Here is a 12597-nt window from a genome sequence, read left to right on the forward strand (position 1 = left end):
CAGACTCACTGGACTAATGGGTATTTACGACTGTCAGGTTGTGTTATCGGTCAGGATTGTATCAGGAATGGTATCCGTTAGGTGGGTCAGTTTTACTGTTTCAGATAAGAACCTGGACATTTGACTGTGTCGTCAACCCCTCCCTTGGCCTGCTTGAATTGCCAGAAAGTCATGATATAAGAGGTTTTATTACTAAATGGATGGAATTCAGCCTGTAGGAATGGAGGAGCGATGGAGGTGTAGTTTCTATGGCGTACACATCACCAAAGACACAACCTATTCCCCCTCAGGAGACTGAAAAGATTTGGCATGGGTCCTCAGATCCTCAAAAGGTTCTACAGCTGCACCATCGAGAGCATCCTGGCATCCTGACTGGTTGCATCACTGCCTGGTATGGCAACTGCTCGGCCTCCGACTGCAAGGCACTACAGAGGGTAGTGTGTACAGCCCAGTGCATCACTGGTGCCAAGCTTCCTGCCATCCAGGACCTCTATACCAGTTGGCGTCAGAGGAAGGCCCTAAAAACGGTCAGACTCCATCCACCCATGTCATAGACTGTTCTCTCTACTACCACACGGCAAGCGGTACCGGAGCGCCAAGTCTAGGTCCAAGAGGCTTCTAAACAGCTTCTACCCCAAGCCATAAGACTCCTATATACAGGTACCCCCTGTATATAGCCTCCACATTGACTCTGTACCGGTACCCCCTGTATATAGCCTCCACATTGACTCTGTACCGATACCCCCTGTATATAGCCTCCACATTGACTCTGTACCGGTACCCCCTGTATATAGCCTCCACATTGACTCTGTACCGGTACCCCCTGTATATAGCCTCCACATTGACTCTGTACCGGTACCCCCTGTATATAGCCTCCACATTGACTCTGTACTGGTACCCCCTGTATATAGCCTCCACATTGACTCTGTACCGGTACCCCCTGTATATAGCCTCCACATTGACTCTGTCCCGGTACCCCCTGTATATAGCCTCCACATTGACTCTGTCCCGGTACCCCCTGTATATAGCCTCCACACGGACTCTGTACCGGTACCCCCTGTATATAGCCTCCACATTGACTCTGTACCGGTACCCCTACCCCCTGTATATAGCCTCCACATTGACTCTGTACCGGTACCCCCTGTATATAGCCTCCACATTGACTCTGTACCGGTACCCCCTGTATATAGCCTCCACATTGACTCTGTACCGGTACCCCCTGTATATAGCCTCCACATTGACTCTGTACCAGTATCCCCTGTATATAGTCATGCTATTGTTATTTTACTGCTGCTCTTAATTATTTGTTACTTTTATTTCTTATTTTTGTAGATATTTTTCTTAACTGCGTTGTTGGTTAAGGGCTTGTAAGTAATCATTTCACGAAGGTTTTCACCTGTTGTATTCTACGCATGTGACATACAATTTGATTTTAAATGTCTCACTTGGTGCTCTCTGACTTCATTCAATTTTGACCTCCTTTTGAAGTTGAACACAATGTAATAACCATGGTGGGTTGTCTGTAAGGGGCTTGGGATAGGGACATCAAATACGCTTCTAACGTATTGAACCCACAACAGCAACATTGAACTAAATGTAGTTTGTCTCTGGACACTGCAGTAGGAGCTGGCCTGATTACAGTGGGATATTAACTGTGGATGCTGCATCTTTCCGACTGGGGATAGAGTGTCTCTGTAAAGCTTGGCCTTCTAGTGTTCTGCCTCCTTCTGCCCATCCTGTGCTGTTTTAACTCCTAGGGCCATGGGACAGAGAGAACCCACACACACACACACTGTGCAGTCCCCTATCTCAGATGGATGGTAAATGCATCCTGTATGAATTCCCTTTTTCTCCCCTCTGTGCTATTTTTAGCTGCCTGCTGATTTAAATTGGAGTCTGCTGAGGAAATCAAATCAGGCTCCATCTGTTGTCGTTGGGGAACTAGGGAAAGAGCAGCAAGATGGATAGATCTCTCTGGTCTCTGGTCTTGTCTGTCCAGTCTCCCTGTTGGTTTGTATTGGGTAGCCCTCTCTGTCAGCTCAGTTAGCAGTCTACACTGTGGGCCTGTGTTGGTACAGTGTTATAAAGGCTCTTATCTGTGTTGTTTTAGTAGCTCTCGCCAGTCACAAATGACCTTTATTATCTGTGGTTGCCAGAAAACACAGACGTCAGCGCCTCGCCTCGCGTACCCCAGGCAGTCAGTCCATTCTGTTTTCTTTTTCCATTTCCCATCTTTCTTTCTCTTGTTCTCTAGCTCTTTGTTTGCTCGTCCTCCCCTCCCTGGTTGACTTTTGAACGGAAATGAGCACAGCTTTAAGCTGTCTATAGAAATGAGCCTAGAGTAGACAATTCCAGCCTGACTTGCCAGATGTATAACTTTTCCTGTCTCTAATAAATATGACTCTAGTAGTAACATGCTCATATGCTACAGTATTTAACACGGACTCTTCTCTCTTTCTCCCCCCCCCCCCCCACCCCTCCTCCCAGGATGACAACTGGGGTGAGACCACCACGGCCGTCACGGGGACGTCGGAACACAGCCTGTCCCAGGAGGACATTGTCCGGATCACCAAGGACCTGGAGGACAGCGTGGGCCTGGACTGCCGGCGCTACTTTAGCCTGACCCTGGCTGTGGTTCTGGGCCTGCTGGTCTTCCTCACTCCCCTGGCCTTCCTGGCTCTCCCCCACCTCCTCTGGCCTGACAAGCTCCTGGTGTGCGGCACGGCCTGCGAGGGCCTCTTTATTTCCGTGGCGTTTAAGCTGTTGATACTGCTGTTGGCCGTGTGGGCGCTGTTCTTCCGGGCTCCGCGCGCCGGCCTGCCCCGGGTGTTTGTGTTCAGAGCGCTGCTGGCCGTGCTGGTGCTGCTGTTCGTCGTGTCCTACTGGCTGTTCTATGGCGTAAGGATACTGGACTCCCAGGTACAGCAGAGCGAGAGAGAGACTCACACTCAGTGTTTGTAATGCGTCTAATTACTGGCCACCACATCTGCCTCTTCAAGTATTCAGTTTGTACGTCATTGCTTTCATCTGTGTAAATCTCTTGTCATGAATGTGTGTGTACCACAGGAGGTTGGTGGCACCTTAATTGGGGAGGACGGGCTCGTGGTAATGATTGGAGCGGAATCAGTGGAATGTTATGTAACACATGGTTTCTATGTGTCTGCTATTCCATTCGCTCTGTTCCAGCCATTATTATGAGCCGTCCTCCCCTCTGCAGCCTCCACTGGTGTGTTCCTACAGTTGTGGCCAAAAGTTTTGAGAATGACACACACTAATTTTCACAAAGTTTGCTGCCTCAGTGTGTTTAGATATTTTTTGTCAGATGTTACTATGGAATACTGAAGTGTAATTACAAGCATTTGATAAGGGTCAAAGGCTTTTATTGACAATTAGTTGATTAGTTGATGCAAAGAGTCAATATTTGCAGTGTTGACCCTTCATTTTCAAGACCTCTGCAATCCGCCCTGGCATGCTGTCAATTAACTTCTGGGCCACACTGATGGCAGCCCATTCTTGCATAATCAATGCTTGAAGTTTGTCAGAATTTGTGAGGTTTTGTTTGTCCACCCGCCTCTTGAGGATTGACCACAAGTTCTTAATGGGATTAAGGTCTGGGGAGTTTCCTGGCCATGGACCTAAAATATTGATGTTTTGTTCCCTGAGCCACTTAGTTATCACTTTTCCCTTATGGCAAGGTGCTCCATCATGCTGGAAAAGGCATTGTTCATCACCAAACTGTTCCTGGATGGATGGGAGAAGTTGCTCTCGGAGGATGTGTTCTTAGACAAAATTGTGAGTGAGCTCACTTCCTTGGCTGAGAAGCAACCCCACACATGAATGGTCTCAGGATGCTTTACTGTTGGCATGACACAGGACTGATGGTTGCGCTCACCTTGTCTTCTCCGGACAAGCTTTTTTCTGGATGCCCCAAAAAATCGGAAAGGGGATTCATCAGAGAAAATGACTTTACCCCAGGCCGGCAGGCCAATCCCTGTACCTTTTGCAGAATATCAGTCTGTCCCTGATGTTTTTCCTGGAGAGAAGTGGCTTCTTTGCTGCCCTTCTTGACACCAGGCCATCCTCAAAGTCTTCGCCTCACTGTGCGTGCAGATGCACTCACACCTGCCTGCTGCCATTCATGAGCAAGCTCTGTACTGGTGGTGCCCCGATCCCGCAGCTGAATCAACTTTAGGATGCGGTCCTGGAGCTTGCTGGACTTTCTTGGGTGCCCTGAAACCTTCTTCACAACAATTGAACTGCTCTCCTTGAAGTTCTTGATGATCCGATAATGGTTGATTTAGGTGCAATCTTACTGGCAGCAATATCCTTGCCTGTGAAGCCCTTTTTGTGCAAAGCAATGATGACGGCACGTGTTTCCTTGCAGGTAACCATATTTGACAGAGGAAGAACAATGATTTCAAGCACCACCCTCCTTTTGAAGCTTCCAGTCTGTTATTCGAACTCAATCAGCATGACAGAATGATCTCCAGCCTTGTCCTCGTCAACACTCACACCTGTGTAAACGAGAGAATCACTGACATGATGTCAGCTGGTCCTTTTGTGGCAGGGCTGAAATGCAGTGGAAATGTTTTTGGGGGATTCAGTTCATTTGCATGCCAAGGAGGGACTTTGTTATGAAGAATGATCAGATTAATTGCATTCTGGAGTATATGCAAATTGCCATCATACAAACTGAGGCAGCAGACTTTGTGAAAATTAATATTTGTGTCATTCTCAAAACCTTTGGCCACGACTGTATGTAGTGTATTGACACTAACAGTTGCTGGGTTGTCTTGTTGTTCCCAGGATGAGAACTACCAGGGCATCGTGCAGTATGCTGTATCTCTAGTGGACGCTCTGCTCTTCATCCACTACCTGGCCATCGTTCTGCTGGAGCTCAGGCAGCTGCAGCCCGCTTTCTCTGTCTGCGTCACGCGCTCCACCGACGGAGAGACACGCCACTACAACCTGGGCCAGCTCAGGTGAGATGCGGAGGGAGAGGGCGGGTGAGCGAGAGGGGGCAGGGGAAGGGAGACTGATGGGGGGGTGGGGGGAACGGAGAGGGGGAGGATGCGAGAGGAGATAATTCCTTGAAAGTAAGACGGGACAACTCATTGGGTAGAGCAGGCTGAGAAGGAGAGAGCAGAGAAAAGAAAGTAAGAGGTGTGTGTGTGTGTGTGTGTGTGAGATGAGTAATAGAAGTAATAAGCCAGAGAGAACAGCTCAGACTAGAAGAACCTGATCTGTAATGACTGTCCTTTTGATGTGCCGTCTGACTGTACCAGGAAGAGGTTTTACCTCATGACGAGTTGCTGAAAGATGTAGTAAGACTGTCAAAATCCTCTCTCGCTCTCGCATATCCCCTTTTGTGAGGGCCTCAAACATAACATATGTTGGTATTATGCTGGGGCCCTCTGTTTCACCTTTGTCTACCTAAGTACAGTGGCAGATGATGGACATGTAAAGTGCTTTAGCCTCTGCTTCACTAGTGTTGTTAGAGGCAGCCCTGGGGCTGTTGTCGCTCATAACGTGCCTTGCTATTTTCCTCAGCTGGCCAATGCAGCATCACTCTCTCTGTTGTCTGTATGCACTTGTAAACAAACAGCTAATTAGTGCTCCCTACAGGCCACATTGAGCATCTGGTCAGAGAAGATTCATACCAAACACACTCATAATACACACACACAGATTCTCAGGTTCCCGGTGGAGACTGGGTGTGTTTCCAGCCATTTTCCCATGCCTGTCCTCCTCCATTCCCAGGCAACTGGTGAGGACATTCCTCTGTGTCTGGCAGGCTGTCTGGCAAGTGTCTGATGGGATATCAGAACAATGAACCTGTCCAGGAGGCCTGTTCTCCTGTCTGACTCTGACCTGGCTGTTCTTTGATGCCAATCTCAGGGCAGAAGAAGCCTGAGGAAATGCTCAAGATCCTAACACCAACATTACCAGAGATTCACCTCTGCAAGAATCTTGCTATTCTCCTCATTAATTGTCCCCCATCTCCAGTGTGGTCTACCATAAGAAGTCGCTACTTATGGTAGAGAAGAGCCACAGGCAACCGAGGCACAGTCAGGCTCATATCTAGGCCAGTGTTTGGGCTTTATTGGTTTGTCTCCTCTCTCTACTGTAGTTTAATAATTGATCAAAGTACCGAGCACCAGAGAGCCTGACTGCTTAAAGTGCTGCCTTCATCACAATGGGTGTATGTAGTGTAGTTAACTTTAGGAGGTTGGTTTAGTGGTTTGTACTTGTTTTGTGCTAATGCACAACTGCGTGTGTCTGACGAAACGTCTTCATACAGTATGTATAAATGAATCATAGCTTTAAGTGGATTTAAAACTTGACAAAGTTGTTTTAGTGTGCCTTTTGTTTTGGCGATGTCAGAATGTGTCTGTCTGTGTGCCATACCAGCGGTCTGTCTGTCTGTGTGTCTCTGTCTGTCTGTGTGCCATGCCAGCGGTGTGTCTCTGTCTGTCTGTGTGCCATGCCAGCGGTGTGTCTCTGTCTGTCTGTGTAACATGCCAGCGGTGTGTCTCTGTCTGTCTGTGTAACATACCAGCGGTCTGTCTGTCTGTGTACCATAGCAGCAATATGTTTATACATCCATGTATTTGACATCGTAGTTGTGGGTTTGTGAACCCACCTAACTCCTCCATATGTTCACATCCACTGACACCCTTCGTCCTGCCTTGGTCGTTTTCTCTGTATCAGTCATATGGGATATCCAACACCACTCTGAGATTAATCTCAGGATTTAATCCCTCTATAGGGGACACACAGCTGCTGCTAGTCTACACAATACTCCCTGCAGTGGTAAAGCTGCTTTATTATTATATATATATATATATATATATATATATATATATATATATATATATATATATATATATATATATATATATATATATATATACTGCTCAAAAAAATAAAGGGAACAAACTGTCCACTTAGGAAGCAATACTGATTGACAATAAATTTCACATGCTGTTGTGCAAATGGAATAGACAACAGGTGGGAATTATAGGCAATTAGCAAAACACCCCCAATAAAGGAGTGGTTCTGCAGGTGGTGACCACAGACCACTTCTCAGTTCCTATGCTTCCTGGCTGATGTTTTGGTCACTTTTGAATGCTGGCGGTGCTTTCACTCTAGTGGGCTGTAAGCCCACGGTGTTGGGCTTACAGCCCAACACCGTGCAGGACGTTTGGCATTTGCCAGAGAACACCAAGATTGGCAAATTTGCCACTGCGCCCTGTGCTCTTCACAGATGAAAGCAGGTTCACACTGAGCACATGTAACAGACATGACAGAGTCTGGAGACGCCGTGGAGAACGTTCTGCTGCCTGCAACATCCTCCAGCATGACCGGTTTGGCGGTGGGTCAGTCATGGTGTGGGATGGCATTTCTTTGGGGGGCCGCACAGCCCTCCATGTGCTTGCCAGAGGTAGCCTGACTGCCATTAGGTACCGAGATGAGATCCTCAGACCCCTTGTGAGACCATATGCTGGTGCGGTTGGCCCTGGATTCCTCCTAATGCAAGACAATGCTAGACCTCATGTGGCTGGAGTGTGTCAGCAGTTCCTGCAAGAGGAAGGCATTGATGCTATGGACTGGCCCGCCCGTTCCCCAGACCTGAATCCAATTGAGCACATCTGGGACATCATGTCTCGCTCCATCCACCAATGCTTTAGTCCAGGTCTGGGAGGAGATCCCTCAGGAGACCATCCACCACTTCATCAGGAGCATGCCCAGGCGTTGTAGGGAGGTCATACAGGCACGTGGAGGCCACACACACTACTGAGCCTCATTTTGACTTGTTTTAAGGACATTACATCAAAGTTGGATCAGCCTGTAGTGTGGTTTTCCACTTTAATTTTGAGTGTTACTCCAAATCCAGACCTCCATGGGCTGATAAATTTGATTTCCATTGATAATTTTTGTGTGATTTTGTTGTCAGCACATTCAACTATGTAAAGAGAAATGTATTTAATAAGAATATTTCATTCATTCAGATCTAGGATGTGTTATTTTAGTGTTTCCTTTATTTTTTGGAGCAGTGTATAATAGTGCCTTCAGAAAGTGTTCACATGCCTTTACTTTCCCACCTTTTTTTGTTACAATTGGGATTTAATTGTCTTATTTCATTTTTTAATCTTTACAAAATACAAAGTGTCAAAGTGGAAGAAAAATTATATATATATATATATATATCTATATATTTTTTTTAAAGATGAATTAACAATAAAACCCAGTCTTGATTACATAGATATTCACCCCCTGAGCCAATACCTTTTGGCAGCGATTACAGCTGTGAGTCTTTCTGGGTAAGTCTCTAAGAGCTTTCCACACCTGGATTGTACAATGTTTACCCATTTTTATTATTTTTGAAATTCTTCAAGCTCTGTCAAGTTGGTTAATGATCATTACTAAACAGCCATTTTCAAGTCTCGCCATAGTTTTTCAAGTAGATTTAAGTCAAAACTGTAACAAAGCCACTCAGGAACATTCAATGCAACTCAAGTGTATATTTGGCCTTGAGATTTAGGTTATTGTCCTGCTGAAAGGTGAATTTGTCTCCCAGTGTCTGTTGGAAAGCAGACTGAACCAGGTTTTCCTCTAGGATTTTGTCTGTGTTTAGCTCTATTCCATTTATTTTTAACCAGAAAAACCCTCCCTAGTCCTTGCTGATGACAAGCATATCCATTACATGATGCAGCCATCACCATGCTTGAAAATATGAAGTGGTAATCAGTGAGTGATGTTTTCAGTTGGATTTTCCCCAAACAAAACACTTTGTATTCAGGACAAAATTACTTTAGTGCCTTATTGGAAACCGGATGCATGTTTGGGAATATTTTTTATTCTGTACAGACTTCCTTCTTTTCACTCTGTCATTTAGATTAGTATTGTGGAGTAACTACAATGTTGTTGATCCATCCTCAGTTTTCTCCTATCACAGCCATTAAACTCTGTAACTGTTTTAAAATCACTATTGGCCTCATGGTGAAATCCCTGAGCAGTTTCCTTCCTCTACGGCAACTGAGTTAGGATGGACGCCTGTATCATTGCGGTGACAGGGTGTATTGACACACCATCCAAAGTGTAATTTAATAACTTCACCATGCTCAAAGAGATGTTTTTGTATTGTAGGGACCTTACAGATAATTGTATGCGTGGTACAGATATGGAGTAATCATAAAAGATATGGAGTAATCATAAAAAAATCTGTCATTTTGTAAACATTCAGAAAAACAATTCCAATTTGACATTGTGGGGTATTATGTGTAGATCAGTGGCACACAATCTAAATAGTATCCATTTTAAATTCAGGCTGTGACACAACAAAGTGGAAAAAGTCAAGGCTTCTGCATACTTTCTGAGGGCACTGTATGTATGTATGTATGTATGTATGTATGTATGTATGTATGTATGTATGTGCGAGCAAAGATTAGATTTGGACTGTTAGGTTTGAATTTGTAAATTCACTCTTTAAAGCAGAAGTTTATTGAACAGCGGTTGTGCAACAGACATGTATGTATGTATGTATGTACGTACGTACTGCACTGGAATGAGGGAGAGGGAGGGAGAGGATATGTCCATAATGTCCTGTCACTTAGCCTGACATTTCCCCTGCGTCAGCACTGGGTGTGTAAAGTTGCATACCTCTCTCACCCCCCCCAATGTCACTGCTGTTTCTATCTCCCCTCTCTCTCTCCTGCTCACTCTTACATGTGGAACGGTACACAGCAGTAAACCTTTCTCATGGTGTAGTATCAATAGGGGAATAAAGAGGAAGGGTTAGAAGAGAGGACTGTGTCTGTCTACAGAGGGGGACAGTAGCCTCAGTGTGCTGCCTGGCTGCCCCAGGGGGAAATTGGAAGCACATGCTTCCAGGCCAACACGTGGTACTTCCTCCCTGACTCGGTCTGCAACAGTAAAGTTAGCGCCCTCGCTCGTCTTAACAAATGACATGAGTCCCTGGTAGAGGAAGGGAGGGGAAAGGGGAGAGGGAGGAGAAAGGAGGGGCATGGAGGAAGATGTAAAAGGAGAGAGCCCTTTGAATTCAATAGAATTGAAAGAGCGACAGGATTCAGTGTCAAATAGGAGGGCAGGGGAGGAGAGAGGGAGGGGAGACTCCCCCATTCCTGACATATGGGCCGTTTTTTCTGGAGCAAGGGAACTGTAGACTAGTCAGTTGAGCCGTGAGGAATGACCCTGTGCTTCTGTAGGCCTGTGAAAAGCTGCTTGCATCTGCTGCTGCTCTGTTAGTGGGCCCAACGCAGTTACAACGCAGAGGAACTGGGCTCTGACTGTGTCTCAGCAGTGTACTAACAGGGCTAGATTGGATCAGTAGGCTACAATGAGCTACAGCAGAAAATGATCCCTGGCATTTCTAGATCAAAACCCTAACGGTCAACCTGGACCTGTGTAAAGGCACGTAAACAAAATGGATACACACGCTTAATGAATTGGTATTGTGTATCTGGCTAATCAGCACTGGTACATAGATCACTTGACTACATGTCTGTGTAGACAATGACTTAGAGATGTGTTCAGGCCATACTCGGTTGCTACATAATGGATTGCTAAAGCACAAGAACAGAACACGTATGTAAAGTCTCAACTGGTGAAATATTGCCTTCTTTGAGAGGCAAGACATGGCATGTTGTGCCGGGACATGGCGTCCATGCTGCAGCAGCAATAGGAAGTAGTCTGTCTCTCTCTAACCTCAGCCGCTCTCTCCCAGCAGTGCTGTGAGGTTCTGTTCTGGTTTTATTTGACAGAGCCTAGACAGCAGGGATATGTCCCTGTGTTCGGGGGGGGGGGGGGGGGGTTAATAACATGATGGCTCAAAGTAACACAGTCACACTCACATTCTTGGTGCTTGTGACTCCACTCCTCTCTCAATCTTCCTCTTTCTCTCCATCTCTCTCTCTCTCTCCCTTTATCTATTTCTCTCTCTCTCCCTTTATCTATTTCTCTCTCTCTCGCTTTATCTATTTCTCTCTCTGTGTCTGTCTCTCTCTCTGTCTGTGCGTGTGTCTCTCTCTCTCTCTCTGTCTGTGCGTGTGTCTCTCTCTCTCTCTCTCTGTCTGTGCATGTGTCTCTCTCTCTCTCTCTCTCTCTCTCTCTCTCTCTCTCTCTCTCTGTCTGTGCGTCTCTCTCTCTGTGCGTCTCTCTCTCTCTCTGTGCGTCTCTCTCTCTCTCTGTGCGTCTCTCTCTCTCTCTGTGCGTCTCTCTCTCTCTCTGTGCGTCTCTCTCTCTCTCTGTGCGTCTCTCTCTCTCTCTCTCTCTGTGCGTCTCTCTCTCTCTCTCTGTGTGTCTCTCTCTCTCTCTGTGCGTCTCTCTCTCTCTCTGTGCGTCTCTCTCTCTCTCTGTGCGTCTCTCTCTCTCTCTCTCTCTGTGCGTCTCTCTCTCTCTCTCTCTCTGTGCGTCTCTCTCTCTCTCTCTGTGCCTCTATTGATCGTGGATTTTATTAGCTTAAGTAAAAAAAAATGTATCCTCTGTCCAGGTTCCAAGTAAATCTCCTCCTCCTTATTCTTTCTCTCTGTGTGTGCCTGCGTGTGTGTGTGCCTGCGTGTGTGTGTGTGCCTGCGTGTGTGTGTGTGCCTGCGTGTGTGTGTGTGCCTGCGTGTGTGTGTGTGTGCCTGCGTGTGTGTGTGTGTGCCTGCGTGTGTGTGTGTGTGCCTGCGTGTGTGTGTGTGCCTGCGTGTGTGTGTGTGCCTGCGTGTGTGTGTGTGTGTGCCTGCGTGTGTGTGTGTGCCTGCGTGTGTGTGTGTGCCTGCGTGTGTGTGTGTGCCTGCGTGTGTGTGTGCCTGCGTGTGTGTGTGCCTGCGTGTGTGTGTGTGTGTGCCTGCGTGTGTGTGTGTGTGTGTGCCTGCCTGTGTGTGTGTTTGTGCCTGCGTGTGTGTGTGCCTGCGCGTGTGTGTGTGTGTGCCTGCGTGTGTGTGTGTGTGCCTCCGTGTGTGTGTGTGCCTCCGTGTGTGTGTGTGCCTGCGTGTGTGTGTGTGTGTGCCTGCGTGTGTGTGTGTGCCTGCGTGTGTGTGCCTGCCTGTGTGTGTGTGTGCCTGCCTGCCTGTGTGTGTGTGTGCCTGCCTGCCTGTGTGTGTGCCTGCCTGCCTGTGTGTGTGCCTGCCTGCCTGCCTGTGTGTGTGTGTGTGTGCCTGCCTGCCTGCCTGTGTGTGTGTGTGTGCCTGCCTGCCTGTGTGTGTGTGTGTGCCTGCCTGCCTGTGTGTGTGTGTGTGCCTGCCTGCCTGTGTGTGTGCCTGCGTGTGCCTGCGTGCCTGCGTGTGTGTGCCTGCGGGTGCCTGCGTGTGTGTGCCTGCGTGTGTGTGTGTGCCTGCGTTTGTGTGCTCAGTATTCAGCGGGCGGCATTGGCCATCATAGAGAACTACTACAGGGACTTCTCTGTCCACAACCCGGCCCTGCTCACCGCCTCGAAGTCCCGGGCCGCCAAGCACCTGGCCGGCCTTAAGGTCTATAATGTGGATGGTGAGTTCCCGGCATCCCCCGCCACTGGTGAGTGCATGGAGACTCCTTGGGTTTATCTATCCATTTCTTCTATATCTGTTTCTCTTATCTGTCCTTTGGGCTTGA

General features: G+C 47.4%; 1 protein-coding gene across 2 annotated transcripts in view; it reads left to right on the plus strand.

Moving 5' to 3' along the window:
- The window catches only part of LOC139412977 (vang-like protein 1), a 49374-nt gene that overhangs the window by 31475 nt on the left and 5302 nt on the right, over nt 1–12597 (plus strand). The window contains exons 4-6 of one of the 2 annotated variants that reach the window (XM_071159911.1): nt 2488–2919; nt 4807–4982; nt 12359–12492. In XM_071159911.1, the coding sequence (XP_071016012.1) occupies nt 2488–2919; nt 4807–4982; nt 12359–12492 (742 nt within the window). Of the gene's footprint in view, nt 1–2487; nt 2920–4806; nt 4983–12358; nt 12520–12597 lie in introns of both variants that reach the window. The other variant, XM_071159910.1, reaches the window with a different exon arrangement.

The sequence above is a fragment of the Oncorhynchus clarkii genome, chromosome 7, assembly GCF_045791955.1.
Source record: "Oncorhynchus clarkii lewisi isolate Uvic-CL-2024 chromosome 7, UVic_Ocla_1.0, whole genome shotgun sequence".
In the NCBI taxonomy this organism is placed as follows: Eukaryota; Metazoa; Chordata; class Actinopteri; order Salmoniformes; family Salmonidae; genus Oncorhynchus; species Oncorhynchus clarkii.